The sequence below is a fragment of the Oncorhynchus keta genome, chromosome 4, assembly GCF_023373465.1.
Source record: "Oncorhynchus keta strain PuntledgeMale-10-30-2019 chromosome 4, Oket_V2, whole genome shotgun sequence".
Taxonomy (NCBI): Eukaryota; Metazoa; Chordata; class Actinopteri; order Salmoniformes; family Salmonidae; genus Oncorhynchus; species Oncorhynchus keta.
Window position 1 is genome coordinate 43,643,966 of NC_068424.1, and position 24,558 is coordinate 43,668,523.

At 45.5% G+C, this 24,558-nt stretch overlaps 1 protein-coding gene across 2 annotated transcripts in view; it reads left to right on the top strand.

Annotated features, from left to right (window-relative positions):
* LOC118375083 (AF4/FMR2 family member 2-like) overlaps positions 1–24,558 on the top strand; it is a 167,242-nt gene that overhangs the window by 127,618 nt on the left and 15,066 nt on the right. For both annotated transcript variants that reach the window (XM_035761578.2, XM_035761586.2), the window contains 3 exons: positions 20,647–20,806; positions 22,017–23,135; positions 23,528–23,643. In XM_035761578.2, coding sequence (XP_035617471.1) covers positions 20,647–20,806; positions 22,017–23,135; positions 23,528–23,643 — 1,395 coding nt within the window. The remainder of the gene's footprint in view (positions 1–20,646; positions 20,807–22,016; positions 23,136–23,527; positions 23,644–24,558) is intronic.

Sequence of the window (24,558 nt, forward strand, 5' to 3'; positions counted from 1 at the left end):
TCTGTCATCGGGTGATCATTGAGTTCTTGGTCACCTCCCAGACTAAAGCACTTCTCCCCCGATTTCTCAGTTTGGCTGGGCGACCAGCTCTAGTGTTTGGTGGTTCCAAACTTCTTCCATTTCAGAATGATGGAGGCCACTGTGTTCTTGGGGACCTTCAATGCTGCAGAAATGTTTTGGTACCCTTCCCCAGATCCGTGCTTTGACACAATGCTGTCTCGGAGCTCTACGGACAATTCCTTCGACGTCATGACTTGGTTTTTGCTCTGACATACACTGTCAACTGTGGGACCTTATAGAGACAGATGTGTGCTTTTCCAAATCATGTCCAATCAATTGAATTTACCACAGGTGGATTTCAATCAAGTTATAGAAACATCTCAAGGATGATCAATGGAAACAGGATGCACCTGAGCTCATTTTCGAGTCTAATATCAAAGGGTCTGAATACTTATGTAAATAAGGTTGTGTTTTTATTTGTAATACATTTGCAAAAATGTCTAAAAACCTTTTTTTTTTTACTTTGTCATTACGTAGCATTGTGTGTAGAATGCTGGGGAGTTTTATTTATTTTATCAATTTTAGAATAGGGCTGTAACGTAACAAAATGTGGAAAAAGTCAAGGGGTTTAAATATTTTCCAAAGGCACTGTGGATAATGATGAAATTGTGTAGATGTCCCATGCTCTGCTCTCTCTGTTCTCTCTGCTCTTGCACCTCAAGGTGCTTATGCACAGCCAATTACCTCTGGTGAAGTGAGCCCCTCAACACTGATAAAAAATATAAATGACATGTGAGCATGGGGCAAGGGCTAGGGCTAAGGCTAGGACTGTGTCCAGGGCTGGGGGCTAGAGCTAGGGCTGGGGGCTAGAGCTAGGGCTGAGTCTCGGACTAAGGCTGGGACTGAGGCTAGGGCTGGGGGCTAGAGCTAGGCCTGAGTCTCGGACTAAGGCTGGGACTGAGGCTAGGGCTGGGGGCTAGAGCTAGGCCTGAGTCTCGGACTAAGGCTGGGACTGAGGCTAGGGCTGGGGGCTAGAGCTAGGGCTGAGACTGGGGGCTAGGGCTGAGGTTGGGACTGAGGGCTTGGGGCTAGAGCTAGGGCTGGAACTGGGGGCTTGGGCTGAGGTTGGGACTGAGGGCTCGGGGCTAGAGCTAGGGATGGGACTGGGGATTGTAGTAGAGGACATAGGGTTTGTCTATACCCTAGGCAACACAATGACTAGGTTCTGGTTTCAATTATGGAATCTTGGCATAGAGGAACTACTTCACTGCCTACGTCGATAAGGAAGAAAACAATTATCTGGGAACTCTCCCAACATATCACGAGGTAGACATGCCAGAACATTGCGGTTCAAAACCAAAGTTTGCATTCTCAACCTTTGCAGTGGTTTTAGTCAAGGTAGTTGACGCAAACTAGCCACTTACGAAATGCACTCATTAAAATAACCTCTGGGATCTCCATCTTGCTAGCTAATATTTTGTATTTTATTCAAGAGGATAAATAGTGACGTAGACAGCGACGTAGTTCCCCAGACCCTAGTCTCTGTTTCCTAGGGTCAGGGTTTTCCAGACTAATATACTGCTTGAGGTAATTACTCTAACTAGATACCTGGATGCTGTGCTGATTCACCCCTTCCCTCCACCTTCCATTCCATTATGACTCTATGTGGTTAGCATGATAGCCCCCAGCTATTTGATGCATTTGATTGTAATTGGCTGAGTGTTAGGTAGAAGGTGCTGTGGTGACATGTTCCTAATAGCTGCACTTTAATCTACAGGAGCACATTAATAGCCATGCTACATCACAGCAGGTTGCTTTAGCTCCCAGCCACATCTGTCTGTCTGCCAACTTCACCCTGAAATGAATATTTTTCTAATTTGTATCCGAAGGCCCTGCAGTGTTTACTGTGTAATATCTGATAATGGTATCTTCCTGAAGGTGGTATAACCTTTAACTCTTGAAAATTGGGAGACTCTAAGATAGAATAGACTGTGGTGTTGTGAATGGATAAGCTCCTTATATGTTTCTTGGAAACATTTTTCCTGCCCACTGAAGGATAGGCAATGACAAGACCCTAGGAGGCTCTTCTCTTGTTGAACATGACATAAGTAGCAGATTTCCTATAATGGATGCTCCCCATGATGTGCAGGCAGCCATAGGCCATGCATTCCATAGGGTTTAAACACAACATCTGCTTTTCAAGTGTGTGTGTATATGTGCACGCGTGTGTGCGTGCTACTTGCTTGTGTGTGCGTGTGAGAGAGAGAGAAAGACACCAGACACGGAGGAAGAGGAAGCCATCCCATCACGCTGGGTGGCTGGGCTTAGGGCTGGAGATAGACTGTTATTCAGAGCTTCACCAATGCTTTTTCTACTGTGTGTGTCTTTGTGTGTGTGTTAGCATTGGCCCACCTCTGAGATAAAGGGGAAGGACTTTGGGTACTCCACCTGCATTTCAACATCAAAAGATTGCTCTGTCCACATTTATAGCATTGTATAAACATGATTTAAAGTAATACGGAAAGGTAATACAGAAAGAAGTTAAACAGCTCTTATTTTCAAAACATTTTAATTATTTTTATTTTCTGTAGGTGGTTTACTTGTTTAACGTGGCATAAGCCAGTATATATTTGCTGCTATAAAATGATTGCATCATACCAATTACATCTCAATCAGATGAAACTGGCGAGGTCCAAAAGAACAGGTGGTGACGTCCACTTCCAAACCCAAAGAACAGACTGTTGTTTCTGCCAAGGATTATCCATAAATTAAAGCAGATGCTTTTCCTTTAATTTCTCCCGCATCACAAGGACCACAGCATAACCACACGGAACAAAAATAAAATTGCAACATGTACAAATGTTGGTCCCATGTTTTATGAGCTGGAATAAAAGATCCCAGAAATGTTCCTTGAGCACCAAAAGCGTATTACTCTCAAATTTTGTGCACAAATTTCTTTGCGTCCCTGCTCGTGAGCATGTTAATGAACACGAGGGAGACAGAGAGCTGGTTTCAAGCGCAGAGAGCAGCATATGTTTAATGAAAGGGACCATAGGAGGAGGCGGGTAGCTGGGTCCAGGGGCAGGCAGAAGGTCATACACGGTAGGTCCAAAAATGGCAACAGTACAGGCAGGGAATAGACAAAAGGCGTCGAGAGTGGGGCAGGCAAAAACTATCATACACAGGAGGAGAGAAGGACAGAAAAAACAGCTCAGAAAAAAAGTGTCTCAAAACAAACAATACCTCACAGTGACGGGGTGCAAGGAACTGAACTAAATCGTGTTGGATAATGACATGCAGGTGTATGAACAGGTGATTAGAATTCCGGTGATTGGGATCTGGAGAGTGAGCTGGAAAGTGGGCTGTGTTCCGGGGATCTAAGTGTTTGGGAGTGTGAGTTGGACGCAGACGTTACAAATCATTTCTCCTTTGCCAAGATAATACCAGCGCCTGACAGTTGTGGCATATCAAGAAGGTGATTAAACAGCCTGATCATTACACAGGTGCACCTTATGTTGGGGACAATAAAAGACACTCTAATCTTCAGTTTTGTCACACAACACAATGCCACAGATGTTGACATGCTGACTGCAGGAATGTCCACCAGAGATGTTGCCATAGAATGTAATGTTAATTTCTCTACCATAAGCCGCCTTCAACGTCATTTTAGAGAATTTGTCAGTACATCCAACCGGCCTCACAACCGTAGACCATCTATGTGTATGGCATCGTGTGTGGGTAAGCGGTTTGCTGATGTCAACGTTGTGAACAGACTGCCCCATGGTAGCGGTGGTGTTATGGTATTGGCAGGCATAAGACACGGACAACAAACACAAGTGCATTTTATCATTGGCAATTTGAATGCAGAGAGATACTGTGATGAGATCCTGGGGCCCATTGTCATGCCATTCATCTATCGCCATCACCTCATGTTTCAGCATGATAATGCACAGCCCCATGTTGCAAGGATCTGTACACAATTCCTGAAAGCTGAGAATGACCCAGTTCTTTCATGGCCTCCGTACTAACAGATGTGTCGCCCATTGAGCACGTTTGGGATGCTCTGGATTGTGTACAACAGCGTGTTCCATGTCCCGCCAATATCGAGCAACTTCGCACAGCCATTGAAGAGGAGTGGGACAACATTCCACAGGCCACAATCAACAACCTTATCAACTCTATGAGAAGAAGAGGTGTCGCGCTGCATGAGGAAAATGGTGCCTCACTCACTACCGAGTTCTAAACTTCCTCTGGAAGCAAAGTCAGCACAAGAAATGTTCGTTGGGAGTTTCATGAAATCCCTCCATTACCAAGCACCCGCACATAAGCCTAAGATCATCATGCACAATGCCAAGCATCAGCTGGAGTGGTGTAAAGCTCGAAGCCATTGGACTCTGGAACAGTGGAAACGTGTTCTCTGGAGTGATGAATCACGCTTCACCATCTGGCAGTCCGGGTTTGGCGGATGCCAGAAGAACGCTACATACCCAAATACATAGTACCAACTCTAAAGTTTGGTGGATGAGGAATAATGGTCTAGGACTGTTTTTTTATGGTTTGGGCTAGGTCCCTTATTTCCAGTGAAGGGAAATATTCATGCTTCAGCATACAATGACATTCTAGACAATTCTGTGCTTCCAAATTTGTGGAAACCATTTAAGGAAGGCCCTTTCCTGTTTCAGGATGACAATGCCCCCATGCACAAAGAGAGGTAAACACAGAAATGTTTTGTTGAAATCAGTGTGGAAGAACTTGACTGGCCTGCACAGAGCCCTGACCTCAAGCCCATCGAACACCTTTGGAATGAATTTGACCTCCGACTGCGAGTCAAGGACTAATTACGCAACATCAGTGGCCGACCTCACTAATGCTCTCGTGGCTGAAATGAAGCAAGTCCCCGCAACAATGTTCTAACATCTAGTGGAAAGCCTTCCCAAAAGAGTGGAGGCTGTTATAGCAGCAAAGTGGGGACCAACTCCATATTAATGCCCATGATTATGGAATGAGATGTTCGACGAGCAGGTGTCCACATACCTTTGCTCATGTAGCGTATGTCCTGTCCTAAGAGAAATGTTAGAGTAACAGTTGCCTAGAGTAACAGTTCGAGGAAGACAGCAGAGAAACAAGGTGAAGGAGGGACAGGGGAGGGATACACAGGGGCACAGGGAGTCACTGTGAATTAATTTGGTTTTCAATATGAAAAGTACAATTTGATTTATCTGTATCCCGTTAATCTGTCATCTGGAGATGTGGACTTGGCAGACCCGGCCGCTTGGCAGCCCTCACTCCTGCACAGCTGGCTTTCCACTCACTCCGCATTTTCCAGCCTTTGATATTGATATAGATGTAACCGAAGTCAGCCATGGGTCCGCCACCCCCCGATAGCCCCATCCACCCAGGCCATGTCCAACTATTGTTCCAAGGCCTGTTCTCCCAGTCTAAGGACAGGCTGGCCAAACACTCACACACTGCTCCCACACAGGCTTCATGCAGATTACCTGGCCTCTACCTGCTGCTCCAGACCATGGAGTAGAGAACAGCCTGCCTTTAGCCTGCCCTAACCCTCCCGGCCCAAGCCAACGCATGTGGAGAGGAGAGAGCTGGCTACAGCCTGGAACAGAACAGAACAGCCCAGCCCAACTAACAGATGACTGGAGAGAGCCTTTGATGAAGGAGGAGTGTACAGCTGGAGATCAAAGACAAATAGCTCTGTGGCAGATCAGATCACAATCTTTTTGGCTTGCTTAATTTGTGCAAAACCAGGAATATGTTGTTATATAAAGGCTGTGCCATTTGTCAAATGAATAGATGCCCTTGTAGACAATCATTGAAAGAAAAACTACACGTCTTGGCAATGTTGACTGTATAGGAATAAGCATGTAGCCTAGGCCCCTGTCATGGCAGTAGATAAACAGGGCATCTCTGATTCCCTCATATGTCAGAGTTTACACCAGAGGTTGGCTCCACAATTCTATGTTTATCCTCCTGGGCTTGTGTCTATTCTCTATTTTCTAACCTAGCCTACAGCTGACCTCTCCAGTGGCAGAGTGGTGTAGCCTCAGACTGAGTTTCTCTCTCGATCTCCTCTCTTTGAAATCAGGGGGAGTGAAAAAACCCTAATTGGTGTCCAGGCCTCCCCCCCCTCCCCTCCCTTCCCCACCTCTGCAGTCAAACACCGGGGTTTGCTTTCATCTCATGAAAGCGGTGCTGCTCTCTGATCCCTGTATGTGCTGGGCGGCTCATTTGGCATGCAGGGTGTGTGTCTGGTCTGCCACGGAGCCTGGGGAGGCTGAGACTCTTCTCTTCTACTCTCCTCTCTGACCAGCTAGAGCCAGAACCAGAGTCTAGCTCACACCACCCTGGTCCCATATCCTCCCCCCTACCAACCCCCCCTCACATGCTGGGCCTCAGTCCCTCCCTCTACCCATGCACCCTGGCCTGCACTGACAGCTCCCTCTCAGATCACGGCTGCAGTAGAGCCTGGGCCTCCTATATGTAGGACACCTCTAATGACTCTCTCTCTCTCTCTTTCTCTGTCTGTCTTTCTTTCTTTCTTTCTCTCTCTCTCTACCCCCCTTCAGTCCTCCAGACATTGAAAATAGAACTACTATGTTTTGACTTTAGTTATACTGTTAACTGACTGTAGCCTTTTGAATTGATTCATTAGATAATAGCTGTTTAATTATCAATATTTTAGAATTGTTATTTTTTTTATGTATCATGCTTACTTAGCATTTTTATTTCTCAGTCTGACGCTGGAGCTGGTTACTTTACTGAGTGCCATTATGTGAATATGTGACATAGTTTGCCTTTACCCCTCATCTCTCTGGCATACCCTCTTGTGTGTTTTAATTTCACAGACCTGTCAAGCCACTCAGGTGTCTGTCCGCCTGCCACCATCTCTCTCTCTCTCTCTCTCTCTCTCTCTCTCTCTCTCTCTCTCTCTCTCTCTCTCTCTCTCTCTCTCTCTCTCTCTCTCTCTCTCTCTTCCCACTGTGCTACTCTCAACAAACTGCTCTGCTAAATATATAATTTTCTCTGTCTTGGTCACAGTCGGCAGAATTTGTTTTTATTACATGTCACTCAGGCTCTCTACATTTGCTTTTATAACACGCAGGCAAAATGTTTTACTCCTCTGTATGTGCATGCGGCTGCCTGCCTTTGTGACTTCCTCTCATAAATCCACTCTCTTTCCCTGTCCCCTCACTAGCTTGAGCTATTAATTGTGCTGTGTGAGTCCACAGTCTGTTGCCCCCTGTTAAAGGTGCAATGGCCATTTCAATTAATGATATATCCCCATGAATTCCTGAAGAACATAACTCACAAATGCTCCTTAAGCTACCATTTGGCTGAAGATAGAATGACAGATTGTGACGTTAAGGCAGCCTGTCTGTCTGTTTCTATAGAAGGTTTCAGCAGGTATAATTTCTCCTCTAGCCATGTATTAGGTATGACCTAACATATCATGAGCCCAAAGCACAGATGTAGGAAATTGTACAAAAGGAAACTGTCTATTCAGGAAAATAGATTAAAGGTGTGAAAATGTAATGTTGAACTGTCTGGCATCAGAGGGGCTTTGAAATGATGAAACATCTCCATTATCTATTTATTATGTGTTTGCATTTGCTGACAGTCTAACGGTGCGGCTGTTTTCTGGGAATAAATTCACAACAGAATGTCTCAATAAAGAGCCACTCCAGTTAATTTAAACTGATGGAGAAGCTAAATAGAACGCAACTAACGCTTGGCTATTGGCTAAATTGCTTTGAAATTGAAAAATGGAAATGCAGTAAGCTGGAAAAAGACAAACCCTGGATACATAATCTTGTTTCCCTACGCACAATCATTGATTAGTACATTTTTGGCGTATGGTTTAAAGAAAGTTTGTCGATTTTGACATTGAATTAGGTCATATAGCCTACAGGCGTGGTAGACTACTGTAGGATATGGCTTTACTCAGACGCTCGCTAAAAACACATTGCAACACTTCCCGTGGGAGCAGTAAACAAAGCATAAAACATTTCTTCAACATATGTGTTACATACACCCCCGTTTATAATTTTAGAATAGAATAATGATGTGTTTTTAAGCAGTCTTGCTCTTGGGTCCTTTTACAACTAAAAATATATATATTTCTACACTCTCAATTGTTCCCTGTAGTCCCTGGCTGTTTGTATCTCTGATATGATATGAGCAACAGGATGTCATTTATTACAGGATGTCTTTCGTCTGTTCACAATGTGACAGACACGTTTACTAGTCGGCAGCCTGATGTGGTGTTGTACATTCCAGCCTCCTGCCAGTGATAGATACAGCTTGCCATGTAGACACTAACACATAGCTCCCCTGCCTGCCTTACCTGCTGTGATATTATGTAAATATATCATCCTGGTCAATTCAAAGAGAATGCAAATACAGTAGCTTGAAGTGCTTTATCTAAATGGACGAAGTGTAGAGTTATTTCCAGATTTCATACCAAGACACAAAGTGCGTATTACAGAAGTAGGATCTTCATTTGAGGCAGTTTGCTACAGCAATAAAATAATCCTGCTGCATCAGGAAATCTTGATTATTATGTGGATTATATGGAAATGACAAATTACACATTTTGAAGTTCTCCTGGAACAGGGTGATCAAATTAAGATTATACATCTGTGTAATGGGGAGGGATTGGGGAACCTGCTTCATCTGACTGTCAGTCTCCATCATAAGTGTGCCGGGTCCACAGGGCGGCCATTTTTTGTAAGTGCAAATGAGCATCCCCGGGAAGATAAGAAAAGACAGAGGAAGAAAGAGAAAAAGATGTCTGGAAGCTCTGCAAATTATTTATGTTCTTATAAATCCCTCTATTTTCTTTGCCTTGCAATGAAAAGGATAGAAGGACAGAATAACACTGCAATACCAAGCATTCCCAGGGTAAGCTATTCCCCCCTCCTGTACCCAAGACAAAGACGGAGGACAAAGACGCCTCGCAGTATATTCATCTCCATGTATGGCTTATGCCATGTAGGCATGCTGCTGTATGTTCCATACAAACAGAGGCTGGCGTTTGATGTTTACACTGCCTCATTTACTCAACTGGCCTATATTATGCCTTTGTTGTGAATTATAATCATAGCATACAGTGTATTTTAGAGGGAGTGAAGTCACATTCTGTACATCAGATGTACAGTATTCATTTAGATCATGATGGTTTGACATGTTGAGAGTCACTTGTTTCGTGGCATCTCTGCGATCATATACATGCGACAGGAATCTGCTTTGCTCATTCCATGATTCATAAAAAACTATTCTAAATGAAACTAGCGTAGTAATCCACCATTCACTATGCATCTCGACATCTCCTCCCTCCCCTTTGTCTAAAGTATCATCTCTCAGGCTGGCGTATGTTGTGCTAAGCCATTTAGAGTGGCTTTCTGTGTTCTGGAGAAGGACCAGCACCTCCTGTTTGGTTAGGAGCCTCAGCAGATGCCTGTTCATGGGCAGCCAAAGCAGACTGGAGGAGTAGGAGGAAGCAGGGGGGGACTGACTACAGCGAGGGACTCACTACCTGAGAGGGGTTAATTAAATCATAGGAGTGATGTGTGCAAGGGTCTGCTGGGACAACCAGGTGTCATCCAATGGCCAGGTAGTTGACACCTAAACAACTTGGGATGATACCACATGTCAGCCATCTTGAAAGCCTGGGATGTTTTGTTTAGTGGCTTTATAGATTTTTAAGACACTGCAATTGTATCTTCAATCTTTTCGAAATCAGCCTGCAAACATTGTTGTGAAGACAAATTCAACAGAAAATCTTGTCATGTTAAATGCTATTGTTTTTACCGTGGCGAAGAAATCCATTCTTAGACACACCCCACATGCCTCAGCGAGACAGCATCTCCTCTATACTAGCTTCCACTTAGTGATGTCACGGAAGTTTGTGTTTATGTGGGCTGAGCGACACCCCCGGATCTCACACTTCTCGCCTGACATTTGTAGATGTTTATTCTCCGCCATCTGTCTTTGACAAATAACTTCAAGCGGAGCTGCTACAATAAAGTAGGTCTGGCTTTCTAAGCACTTCATAGTGTCTGCTGCCTTGTCAATATTCAGAGAGATTCACAGGGAATCACTCAGTCACTCAGCCCCTCCTCTGGGGCTTCCAGCTCTATAGTAAAACCCTCCTCCCTCTCAAAGCAGCTGCCACTCAGAGCACAAGTTATACTGGGTGACAGAAGAAGCCACTACAGCAGTATACTAATACTTCACACAGCATAATCATTGTACAGAGAGGCCTGTTATTAAAGAGCTCATCACGCCCCTGAACATCATGACTGAACACATAGTGATACAACTACAAACAGTGACTGGACTGTAATTTACTGTTGACTGGAACATACAGCAAATCAATTAGCTAGTGTTATATTATAGCTATAGCGGGCTGACTTTCATCTCCCTGGGCACAGGATAGCAGGGATTGTATGTATGAGAACAATGAGCTTCACACTCACTGGGGACCCGTGTGGCTCAGTTGGTACAGCATGATGTTTGCAACGCCAGGGTTGTGGGTTTGATTCCCACGGTGGGACCAGTATGGAGAAAGAAACAAAAAAAGTATGAAATGTAAGTCACTCTTGAATAAGAGTGTCTTGTGAAAATGTAAAATGATCTGGTGGGAGTGGATGGTGTGTGAGAGAACCTAGATTGTGACAGACATCGTGGATGTGATGATTCAGTGGGAGAAGATGGATGCATGCACACAATGGATTCCATCTATGATGCTAATGGTGACAGAGTGCTGTAGCACTGTGAGGCAGAGGTGAGAGGTCAGGTGTGTTGGTGCTAATGCAAAGGTTTTAGTGTAGTAACTGCTACATTAGCATTGTATTAGAATGTGCCACATGCTGGATGACACACTTCCCTACCATCCACCCCCACCCAGCTTGAGGAGAGTGGTTGCCTGCTTAGGTAGCCGCTCTCCTCAAGCTGGGTGGGGGTGGATGGTACGGAAGCGTGTGTGAGTGTGGTGGCGGTGTACTGCAAATGTGCTGCGACAGCCCGCTCAGCCCCGCTCTCAGACAATCAGATTAATTGGAGCCGAGGCCATTAGCCGGCTGGAATACATTATTGCTTTTGCCGAAAGAGCAATATCCTAACCTTGTCATCCCAGTCCTTGTTTACCAGATGATGGCTGTGTGTCTGCCTGTCTGCCTGCCCACCCGACTGCCACTCCCAGACACACTGTCATCTCGTGGCAGTGGCTTTTGGCACAGAGTCGTCTTTCTACTCAAAGTGCCTCTCACTGCTGGTAGGGCAGCTTATTCTCTATGGCCCTACTGACTGTACTTTAAGTGTACATTTATGTTTTATGTGAATCTATGCACCCTGGATACAGCTTCAGCCCTGAGGTCAGGGGTGAAGGCTTTAGTGACTATTAACAGTGAGAGCTCAGTGAGCTCAGGATTTGAGGATGATCTCTGCATGGTGTTGTGAGACGACTTCCTGTCTGTCTAAAGCCCTATGTCTGTGTCTCTCTGAGAGATGGCTAGCTTCTGTGTTGGTTGGCATGAGTCAGTTCGTGTGATCTAGCCAGCTAGTTATCCGTCCACGTGTGAGCGTGACTCACTGACATGCACAGAGACACGGGCTGGAAGAGCTACTGTTTACTTTTCAGTCGAGTGCAAATACTCATCGCAATCAGCGGCTCTGACGTCTCACCCAGCCACGTGTGTGGGTGTGCGTGCGTGTTTGTGTATGTGTCTGTGTGTCGGGCTGCAATCCTCTGTTGGGGTAATTAGATGGGCCTTGGTGTGCCTTTCCACACACTCTCCAGATTTTCAGCTCATTTATTTATGTGTTTTCACTGTGAATCCACTCTCCCTTCAATTTATGTTCTCTTGCACCCTGTCAAAACACACTCCTCTTCACTTACCTCCTCCCATCAAGTTTTATTGAATACATTTTTCATTTGTGTGTTTTTTTCTCTGAGAGTGTTATAGGCAGGTGTTCTCAGAGCCAGAGCGGCTGTGATGATTAATGTCGTTTGGTGTTAATCCTCTCTGCAGGTCCCCTCTGAACCTTTATTGTTGGCCGCCAATAATGAGCGAACTCACTCGTGGCATTCGACGTTCCTGCATATTTACAAGCTAGCACCAGCTGACTCAAGCCATAGGTAAAGTGCTGGCCAACTCTGAATGTTTCCTGTGGTAGGTAGCTAATGTTCTAACCTTTTTATTGTTCAATACCATGCCATGCTTTTCTATGAAATATAGAGCATGAGGGATCACAGATATGATTAGCATCAAATCCAAACGGCACAACTCAACTGACCCCACAATAAAAGGAGCCAATTAATGGGCCCATTTTATCAGTGCAACCTGAATACTTGGCTTTGGTAGCATCCCAAATGGCACTGTATTCCCTATGTAGTGCACTATGTAGGGAATAGGGTGCCAATTGGCATGCATTCCTTGCCTTTATGTACATTAGGCCAAGCTAAAGGATCACAGATTCATCTCCAACTAATTTGACATAGGCTCTGCTGTTTCCCCCTAAACAGGACACATTAAATGGTCAATGTGAATACAATAAAGTAAAGGATTTTCACAGACAGGGTTGCTACAATAGCAGGGTGAGTGTTGAACAGAGCAGGAAGGAAGTTTAAAGTACTAAGAGCTGGCAGCTGGTGCAGAATCGATCTACATTACAGTGATAAATACAGATTGTCATCCTGTTTGCATAACAAACCTGGGCCGTCTACAGAGGCACAGTACAGTATTAGGATGACAGATAATACCCATTTTTACATAACCAATTCCATTTTATAAAGACTCCTCCAAACCATTATGCTTTGTGATAGTGGATAAATGGATATTGATATGATATGAGTGCATTCTGTATCTGCTAGAGGTATTTTTTCTCTCTCTCCCCTAGTCTAAATCCCATGAGTAACGATGGGCAAATTGCTGCTTCATTCGATTCTTAGCAGTAGCTGGAATGCGTGTGTCAGCGTTTGGGATGTGGCTATTCGTAGAGGCCAAGTGGAGGAGGGTGGTCTGACACAGTGTGCCCTGCTCCTCTACTCTACTCTGCTCTGCCCTGCCAACACACAGCACAGCATCAGGCCAATGGGACACAAGGGGACCAGGGGAGGGTGCCACGTCTGCTATAGGGAGTCAGGCACAGCACACAGTCTCTCACACACACACACACCGGCAAACACACACATTCTTTGCTATTTCCCAAATTGGAATGGCTTATTATTTTAATCTCCTTTCCCTCATGGCCAGAGATCTGACATATATTATCCAGCCCATTCACCATCAGTGGTCAGGAAGGACAGGAGTTCTAGGAAAGCAGGACATTAAACCATTGATTTTAAACACAGCCTTACTCGGCCCGAAGCCTGAATGTGAATGTGGGAGTGGATCCAAACACCAACTCTCACCATCACACCTTTGTTCCCTGCAGGTTAGCTGCCATCGAGGTCAGAGCCCTGTAGCCCCTATAACTGATTTGTGTAATTAAAACAGCCGTTATATCTCTGTTCTCTTAATGGCACATTTAATCTCACTTGGCCAGAGTTTTATTCGCAATAGTTGGAGTCTCTACTAAATTAATCACAGTCATGCAACGTGCTTAATGTGTGTTCCTTTGTTTGCATCTTAATTTACTTAAGGTTTATACCCCTGAGCCGCAAGTCTATTAGCATTCTCCTCACCTCTCTCCCTCCCTCTTTCTTTCTCTCTCTCTCTCTCTCTCTCTCTCTCTCTCTCTCTCTCTCTCTCTCTCTCTCTCTCTCTCTCTCTCTCTCTCTCTCTCTCTCTCTCTCTCTCTCTCTCTCTCGCTCTCTCTCGCTCTCTCTCGTTCTCTCTCCTTTCCCTTCAGACACAAACACAGACCTTTTTGTTATATCCAGAGGATAAATAGTTTTCTAAAATGGTAACCTCGGTAATGAGAGTTGACCCTCTTTCCAACAGCTGTAATTATATCTGTCATTGACGCAATATTAATACCTAGGCTTTTTCTATTGACTATTACACCTTTGCTAGGATAGACCAGGAAAGCTTAGTGGTTGACATACAGGCAACCCACATACATAATAGTATAGTCAACTCTGACGTACTCAGATAGTCAATGACACTGATTCTCGTATATGCTCCAGGACGGACACACCTGCTACTACACATGGAAGGATTATGACAGGTGGAGGTGATGTTAATGGTCTCTGTGGTTCAGGATCCAGACGTTCAATTGGCTGAGCCCTGATGACTGGCTGGCTGGCTGCAGTGGGTCTGTGATGATGGGAAGCCTTCCAGACCATAGGCTCTAGGATTTAAATTCTGAAATACATGTAGTTTGGATAGTTTAGAGTTCAAAATGTGTGACTTTTCAACAGTGCTCTCTACTTTTTGCTTTTAACACAAGATCATTTCTGACATCTTGCCCTCTGCTCTTGTTGTGTACTCCAAAACAGAATTTCATATGGCTTTGTGAGATTGTAGAGGGTTTTTTTCCCGAGCCTCTTTCCCATAATGGTTGAAGGTGCTACAAAGGCAGACTTAGAATGTTACACCACTTTTAAAACAGGATCAATCTTACTAACAGACCAATGACAAGCCAAGGCTCCAGAGACAAAGACCTATAATGAAGATAGAAGTATGTGAATACAACCCAGCAGCTCAGACATGTACAGTAAATACGTAGTTATTGGAGACAGCACATAGACCATGTGTTAATTTAAATTTTTCAGCACAAAGTTTCAGTGGCTTTTTAGCATGGCCCCATGGTCTTGGTTGAGTTTTAGATGAACCTGGACAGGAATGTTTCAGTAGAGATAGAGCCTGAGATATCTCTCCATCCCCTCTATATAGGCATGTTTTGGAATGACTGAGGACCTGCACTTTGTCTGACCATAATATCCTGACCAGGAAAAACTCTGGGCCCTAGTGATGACTGAGTGTCTGCCTGGCCATGTTAAATCACACTAGTGTAGTGGGGCCAGAGGATGAATCTCTGAGTAGTGCAGAGTAGAGAGGCTGCCTGGCAGGGACAGGGAGTGTGGCGATGTGGAGAGAGCCTCAGTATAATTCATCATGCCTGTACTGTGCTGTGCTGTGCTGAGTGTGACTGGGCAGCAGAAGGCCTCTAAGTGAATTAGGATACTGTTGAAGTCATGCCATCGATCACAGAAATGCTGTGCCACGTAATTCATTTTCCGTAAGTGTAATGGTCATAATTTTGGAGCACCAGGTTTCACGGGGAAGGGTGGGAAGGGGGGTCTTTAATGAATCCCAGGCGCGTCCTAACAGTGGCCACCCCCCCCTTCCCCCCTTCCTCCACCCCCACTCCCCTGAGCACAGTGACTCGTAATTTAATCAATTAAAGGCTATAATAGATTTAGGGGCAAGAGGAAGTGTAGATTATTGGTTTGGAGATCTGCAGCGAATTATTCTTTGGGGTGATTTATAAAAATAATAGAGTGCACTGCATGCTGAGGATCATTTAATAACACAGGGCGCGCAGAGTTAGGACAGACAAATTATGGATGACACCCCTCCAGCGGTCCAACTCTCACGCTCACTCTCCCTTTTCCTCACTCTCTCTCTCTCTCTTTCTCTCTTCCCACACACAGTCTGTACTAGAGACACCACACTCTCACATTCACACACAAGCACAAGCACTCATACACACACTCAAACATTCACATAGTACTGTATGGCTGATATAACAATGAACGCCTGCATCCTCAGATTCCAGGCTTGGGTGATTCAGTGTCATGGTGATGAAATGATACTGCTAGCATTATTGAAACAGCTAAGCTAGGCTTTACACCTCAGAGGGTTGAGAGCAGAGCCTAGCAATGAGAAGCAGAGAGCGAGAGAGCCTTTCTCCTTTCCCGGAGAGTCAGTCCAATCAAACAGTGCTCTGAGCACCAGCATAGGTTTCAGTCCCCACAGACCAGCATGCCCGAATTTCTTCATCTATAATTAAGGATTCCACTTTATTGAAGGGTAGAAAATGACAGTTCTGCCCTTGGATATGTGAATCTGGGGGATAAAAGGGAATGGTAATGTAACCTGCTCAGGGTTGCCCAGCACCTCATCAGCAATAGATGTTTAAATAATTAGAAAGTACAAACAAATAAGGAAGGAGCAAGGGGAGAGCAGAGTGATGGCCTTCACTGAATCAATGCGGGACTGGCTTGTCTCAACTGACTCACCACGTTACAACAGCCAGCCAGTTGGCTCCAAAATGTACCCAGGTCTGGTTTAATGAGTCTCCTCCACCATCCACCACCTTCAGATGTTGCCTTGCCTGCCTATTCTTTTGATAGATCTGTCTCTTCTCTCTCGTCCTGCTGTCTCTCTGGTTCCACTGTCTGAGGCTGGAGGCTAGCCACTCCACCGCTCGCCTCATCAATTCCGCCACAGGCCTGTGTCTATCGGCCTTATTGATCTCAGATTATGGTATCAGTGTAAATAGAAGGAGAAAATCACAAATCGATAGCAGACTGTTCCTAAAGCTGACAATTCAGCCAGCTGTGGGCAGTGGGATCATTGGAGGTTGGTCTTGTTGTGTCCTTTGATGATCCCATGGGAGATAGCATTGCTCCCGTATTTTCTTCTCCCTTTCCCATTGTGTGTGTGTGTGTGTGTGTGTGTGTGTGTGTGTGTGTGTGTGTGTGTGTGTGTGTGTGTGTGTGTGTGTGTGTGTGTGTGTGTGTGTGTGTGTGTGTGTGTGTGTGTGTGTGTGTGTGTGGGGGGGTGTGTGTGGTGGGGGGGGCATGTTTAACTATTCTTGTGGGGACCAGAAGTCAGAATGGGTAGTACGGGTTAGGGTTAGGGTTTAGGGAAAATAGGATTTTGAATGGGACTGAATTCTGCGTTCCCACAAGGTTTTCTGTAGAAGACTGTGTGTGTGCGTGTGTGCACGCAAGCATGCTAGAGAGAGAGAGAGAGAGAGAGAGAGAGAGAGAGAGAGAGAGAGAGAGAGAGAGAGAGAGAGAGAGAGAGAGAGAGAGAGAGAGAGAGAGAGAGAGAGAGAGAGAGAGAGAGAGAGAGAGAGAGATTGTGAGTGGTTAATATCCCTCTCTTTATATCTCCACATTGCACTGGCCTGGAAAATTGCTTCATTACTAAACATTGAATATTTATGGTGTAAACAGTTCCAAATATCATAACTTTACTTATTTATTAGGTTTTTAATGAATGCTCCAAGTCGTTTGGTTTGTGTAATGACTACATCAGGATTCTGTCTGGGTCTGTCTGGCAGCGTCTTGTTCAAAGAGTCGTACATAACTGTAGATAATCTGATAATGTGACCGGATGGAAGGATACTGTAGAGCTGCCCCCACTCTTTAGACCTGTGAATCCATGCCTTGACAGAACAGCTCCTAAGAACCTAGAAGACTCCAATGAATTAGCTGGGATGAACGGTGAAATGTATGCACTGGAACTGTGTGAGTTAAAAGCTGTTGGTTTTAGAGTATACTGCTATCCCACTCTCTCAATGGGCCTCGTGAGGTGCCTGGGACGACAGCCTCTCTGCTGGAGAGACATTTTCTTCCTCCCTCTACTCCCAGTCTGTCAGACTGGCTCCCTCCATGCAGTTTGTTTTGGGATGAGGAGGAAAACCCATGAATCGTGAATGCCATTACTTTGTTTACGCATTAATAGTGCCACATTTGGTGTTCAAATGTAAATGAATGAGATGCATTGTGTGTGGCCCTTTGTTCTTAGCCTCCGTGATTAAAACCCATCACAGTGGGTTGTTTTCATTAGCAACATATGCAACTCTTGTTGTTTTTTTCAGCTCTGTTCTTTGATTCGATGAATTATGGCGGCAAATAAGTCGTTTGTTTCCCTGCCTGCCACGGAATATCATCAGTCTGGATGGAACAGCCAGTTCCATGTACAGCCGACAATGTTCTAAATGTCTTTATTGTCTGCTGTGAGAAAGGCAGCTCAGCACTGAGAGTAGAGAGACAGGTTAGAGAGGATAAAAGGGTGTTCTGAGAGCAGGGCCTGTTAGCAGGTCAGAGGTTAGCGGGGGTAGACTGAGGTGAACACGCTGAAAGCAGACAGTGGCCATTGTTCTCCCGCCCCTTATTTTCCCACATGATTCTGTCATCTGTCAGCCCAGGCTCACCTCCATCAAGTGGAAGAAAGGAAATTAAGTGACCTTACCCCGCTGCCATTCTTCACTCTGAAATAGAACATTAGAGCTTCCTTTTTATGAACTATTTGCATGCGCAAGCACCACTTGGAGAGGCTGAGTGGTGAAAGAAAGAATGTCTCCTAGAGGTCTATTTTAAACACTTTAATGGCACCTCGGATAGTAATTACATCTCTTCTTCCAGAGAATGAGTTGGACAGCACTTGGGTATTGGAAAAAGCCACAGTAGTTCTACTACATGAAACGTATTTTGAATGTAGAAAAAGAGGGCAATCTTATAACTATTCCTATAACAATTTATTATAAACAATGACGTACAGTCGAGACAAGTACTCCGTCGATCTGTCAATGGTTGCCTTGTCATTTCAGGTATGCGTTATCTCAAGAGTGTTGTGTGTATATGGATGGTTATTTGCTGTTGGCTTGTTCTAGTGCTGGCTCTGTTTGTGCTGACACCATTCTCAGCAAATGAAGGAGAGATCACACATACAGACAGGCAGTGTTGCTGTGCTGGCCCAGACAGACAGACAGACAGTGTTGCTGTGCTGGCCCAGACAGACAGACAGACAGACAGTGGTGCTGTGCTGGCCCAGACAGACAGACAGACAGACAGACAGTGGTGCTGTGCTGGCCCAGCTCCCAAGAGCCTATTGGGCTTGGCCTTGGACTCATGAGCAGAGCAAGGACAAGATGCCATGTGTGCTACTGCTGTGCCATCCTACTGGCAGCGTGCAGTGGCGGGCACTGCCAGGGCAGGCCATAGGAGCACCATGCCACACGACATTACCCACAGGGTCTTGGCCTCTTCCTCTATATTTAATAATTAACCTGACCTGACTGTGAGCCTCAGAGTCCACTGGTCCTGCTTTCTCTAGCCTTGTACTGTAATCCAGCTTTGGAACCAAACTGCCACTAGGCAAGCCCTGGGGGCAGGGAAGCTCGTGACTCCTCTAAGGACCTGACCTGGCTCAGACAAGCTGGACATGTTAGCAAAAGGCTATTGGTCCATGGCACCGATTTTGGATTAAGTGTGGTCATTTAACACATGGCTCTTTTTCACTGCAGAGTTTCGTGCCACCGCTACTGTATGTCCTCGAGCTGATCTCCAAGCTGTCTTGGTCATGCGGCCGTATGACCCCTCACCCTGTCACAGAAAAACACAGTCATCAAGGGGGTGTTGACAGAAAAGACCCACACCGTTACCCATCATGTTTCATTTCTACGGTCCTGTCCAGTGTATCTCCGGTCCTATCATATAACCATGCTTTGGATGGAGTGTCTTTAGAGGGCTTCAGTAGTGTAGTGTGGCTTTTATTGTGTTATGAAGCTTAGGCCTTTGAGGATCCAATATCTGAACCAGTAGCGTGACAGAGAAGGTTGAAAGAGTGTGGAAGAATAAGTACGTAGGTGGTGAGAAAGCAAACTGCCTCCTTAAGGCATTTATTGTCAACCACTAGAGCTGTTACTTTCTCCAGCAGTAAAGTACAGTACGCCCCTGCAACATCTTTAGCGAGTCTAGTGTTGACACTTTCAACAGGGAGAATGAATTGCTTATTATAAAAGCATTATGTCAATTTCCTTTGTTCTGCAGTTATCTGTTGTGTTTAATGAAAGTGGAAGGGTTTCTTTTTTACTCGGATGTCAGGTACATTATTCTCTGAATAACATTTTTCCCTAGTACAACACGGAGAGAGAGAGAGAGAGAGAGAGAGAGAGAGAGAGAGAGAGAGAGAGAGAGAGAGAGAGAGAGAGAGAGAGAGAGAGAGAGAGAGAGAGAGAGAGAGAGAGAGTGCTTGTGCGTGCATGTGTGTGTTAATATGTTTATAGTATTGTGTATATTAGTGAACCTCTGTTTACTAATCTTTACAGTGGTTTTCATGTTGTGACTGGATGTGTGTGTTGTTGGAGTCTATGCTGCTCTGCCTGCATCTCAGGGCTGGATGGAGGGAGAGAGGGATAGAGAGAGGCAGATGGCGCTGTGTGATTGATGGGGCTGTCTCCTGCTGTCTGCAGTCTGTGTGGATCTGGGAGTCATGTCAATGACAGGTGGACTCATCTCATCCAACTCTGTGTCGCCGCTGAGAGAGCCAGTGCCGCCGCGGAGTGCTGAGCAGAGAGAGCACGGGGCCGGGTGTGTGGCTGGCGCCGAACATGAGGCAGAGCACAAGGCTGCTCTTAGCAAAACGATGACAAAAGAAAGCTGCGTCACAGCGCATCAGTGCATTACTCACTCCAGTGGAATGAGATCAGTCCGGGGTCACAAAGGGCTAGGTAGTGCTGCCGGAATATGCGGCTGGATGAGAACAGCTAAAGTAAAGATTCATCTTCATCACACAATCTATGTTTATGTATAATATATAATGCCTTCTTTTTCTCTAAATATTTTTCTTTATATTTTCTCTCTCTCTTTCTCTCTTTCTCTCTCTTTCTGTCTCTCTCACTCTCTCTCTCTTTCTGTCTCTCTCGCTCTCTCTCTCTGCTACCCAGCATCCCTGTGGCCACGTCTCGGACCACTGACCCGGGCCTCTCCAGCGGTGCCTCGGGCAGCTCCAGCGAATCAGAGAGCAGCTCCGAGTCAGACTCCGATAGCGAGAGCAGCTCCAGTGACAGCGAGTGTAACGGGGCCTCCCGGACCGCCACCCCAGAGGTACAACACAATCACTCCTTACTATACTCTACCAACCAAGCATAGTCAGAATAAAACTAACTGTGCTATCAACCAATATTCAACCAGTGTTATGCCAAAGAGGGAAACATTATTATTTTAGGCTCCAGAAAGACACAATATTACACTAATACCATCTACCATCTAAAACAACATGTTGATCAAGGGAAGAAAACTTCCCATCTACTCTAATATCCCTACAATTTTGATAGGATTAAACTAGCAGACTTTCTTGTTTTAGTGCCGACACTGTAGAGACTTGCATGACAGCTAAAGCAGCTATAGCACCAGGCACAGTTGTATTCCACAGAGGGGCAGTCTGTTCGACCCGGGTAAATATTTACCACAGTGCATCTGGGCACCCTCTACAGACCATGTGACTTCCTGTCCACCAGGGAACAGCCAATGGGAATAGCCAGGAGGACCAGGAAACGGCCCTGTCTGTCTTTAGGGAAGTCTATTTCCCTCTCAAAGTGCACTCTACTGATGGTTTACTAAAGACTTCCGGGAGGGCCCAGGAGTTTTCCAGCAGGCATGTTAGAATGTTAATGTAGTATTGCTGCAGGTGCTTTTAACTCCAAAATCCCCCTGCCCAGAACAGCTTAAATCCACCACCCCAACTGATGGGATGTAAAAGGCTGGGGCTTTCACAGATGAAATAGTGTGGAAGATTAAATTTTATGAATGCTTGCATCAGACTGGAGAGTGTATGTGTTAGCCCCAGCTTTACACTCAGTGGTTTTAATGCTTCATTCCTTCGTCAATTCATTTCCAGCACTTCCTTTCCGAATGATTTGCTATCATTTAGGAGATCATTCAAGACAGTCTTTATGATTTCGTATGAGAGATTTATACTTGTCTAGGGGCATAATGGTAGAAAACAAACGATGTGAGATAGCATGGTTGATGAAAACATGGCACTCAGAGACTGCCGAATGGCGCAAGGAAATTATGGGAGAGCACTACTCAGTCATTCATGAGTTTATGAGAGCCTATTTTAATGGCCGCTTCATCACAAAATGTTGTCATTGGTTTGCGGGTGTCATAATATAACTCTGAAGAGACAATTGAATTATCACATTTTACTTTCATGAGTCAACACAGTGTTTTATGAAGCTACGTAGTCTACTATCAAACCAAACTTGGATCTAACTGTATATTCTTTGTCCTTTCTGCTTTTCTTCTCTCACAGCCTGAACCTCCATCAACAAACAAATGGCAGCTGGATAAGTGGCTGAACAAAGTGACCCCAAACAACAAAGCGCTTATCAATACCCAGCCAGAGAGAGAGAGCCATGGGCTCAGCAGCTCCCAGACTGACCACAGCCAACAGGCCCCTGAGGGCCAGGGCCCAGCCCCAGGGAAGAGCAAGCCTGGCCCCGCCGCCCTGCTGGCCCCGACAGACCCCAAGGAACGGGCCCTCCTCAGCCCCATCAGAGAGAAGGCCAAGCCTAAGACTGGACCAAAAGTCTCAGAGGGCAAGGGTTCAAAGGTCAAATCCCCAGCCATGGTGGCGGTGGAGCCAGCCCCAGCCAGGCGCAGCTTGGGGAAGAAACAGCCGAAGAAAGTGGAGCGCTCGTCCAGCCTGGAGGAACACACCTCCTGGTCCAAGCCCATCAACCCCACCATCAGCACTACTTCCAAGGAGAAGGACCCTTCATCCCTCCTGGAGCAGCCCAAGTCCAGGACCAAGAGCACCAGTGGGAAGACTGCCCCTAGGAAGGAGCCTCGCACCACCACTACAATTACTCCAGCTCCTCCTCCCTTGGCCCCAGTCCTGGAAAAGAAGAAGCACAGGGGGCCCAGCAAGATCATCCCCAAGTCCAAGGAGTTCATCGAGACGGAGTCTTCGTCATCTGAGTGCCACTCTGAACCAGAGGAGCTGGTCAAGATCCATAACCATCCCTGTCCAGGACCCAGCAGTCTGCAGACTCCCAAAGCAGCCAAGGACTGCAACAGCAATATCCTGACTGTCAGTAGCCTTACCAGCACCTGCAGCTCTTCCATATCCATCCCAGACCCTGGGGCCATGGACCTCCTAGGGGACCCCCTCTTCTCCTCCGTCCCCATCGTCCAGAACAAACTGCTGTCCCCTCTCAGGGACTTTGAGGACATCAAGTCACTGTGGGTGAAGATCGAGCTGAGCTTCCTGTCTAAGATTCCAGGGCAGGACCCCCCTGAGCCCCCTTCTGTGAAAGTTGAGCCCCGGGAACCACTTGAACCCAGCATTAAGCACAGACGACAGTCCCCCGCCAGTCTTCAGTCTACCCCTGTTGAGAAACCACCTAGCAAGGCCAAGAGGAAACACAAGGCAAGCACAGAATCTTTCTCACTCTTTTTTCTCTATTGGTACTGGCTCGTATTGGTTTATAGGATAATGGTTAGAGTATGTCAATGGAGGAGCAGTGAGAGATGTGTTAGTAGTATGTTCAATTTTGGCCGGAAACTAAAAGGTTGCTGGATCGAATCCCTGCGCTGACAAGGTGAACATCGGTCGTTCTGCCCCTGAGCAAGGCACTTAACCCACTGTTCCCCGGGCTCCAAAGACGTGGATGTCGATTAATTAAGGCAGCACCCCGCATCTCTCAGATTCAGAGGTGTTGGGTTAAATGCGGAAGACACATTTCAGTTGAATGCATTCTGACTAGGTGTCCCCCTTTCCCTTTCAATGCTGACTGAGCTGTTTGTTTCTGTGTTCCTCAGATGGACCATTGTGACGCTGTCGGCGGAAGCAAGAAGTTGCGGTTGGAGAAAGACTCCTTGCTTCTTCCCCCATGCATCTCACCGATACACAACCACAAGAACGTTAGCACAAAAGAGTAAGTGTCGCCGAACCACTCACAGCAGTACTTACTTACACATCACTATGGTTACTGGATGAGAAAAGGAATGTGTAGAGCATCATGTTATGTAAGTGTTTACAGGCATGTACATAGTCATTATGGGTGTCAGCAGTGCAGTGGAGGAAAAAGTACCCGATTGTCATACTTGAGTAAAAGTGAAAATACCTTAATAGAACATGACTCAAGTACAAGAGAAAGTCACCCGTTAAAATACTACTTAAGTCTAAATTATTTGGTTTTAAATCTACTTAAGTAAATGTAAACATATCAATACTTTCAAATTGCTTATATTAAGCAAAACAAACAGCACAATTGACTTATTTTTGTATTATTTACAGATAGCCAGGGGCACACTCCAACACTCAAATGAAGCCTTTGTGTTTTGTGAGACCGCCAGATCAGAGGCAGTAGGGATGACCAGGGATGTTCTCTTGATAAGTGCGTGAATTGGACCATTTTCCTGTCCTGCTAAGAAGACACTTTTAGGTGTCAGGGAAAATGCATGGAGTGAAAAGTACATAATTTTCTTTAGGAATGTAGTGAAGTAAAAGTAAAAGTAGTCAAAAATATAAAAAGTAAAATAAAGTACATATACCCCCCAAAAATACTTAAGTGGTACTTTAAAGTATTTTTACTTAAGTACTTTACACCACTGCCACAGTGTAATTACAGGCTGTTATATTTCCTAAGTGTATGGTAGTACTGTATGTGCTGTATGTGTTGTGAATGGCTACATCCTCAGGCAAGGTCCAACCAGTGTAGATCCTCCTCAGAGAGCAGGCTGCGACATACAAGAGAAGTGAGGTTGCTCCACTACACATTTATCTTTTAGCTATTGCTTGCTCTCTCTACAGTGTCCTGTGTCCTACAGGATTAAGGTAACGTGACACT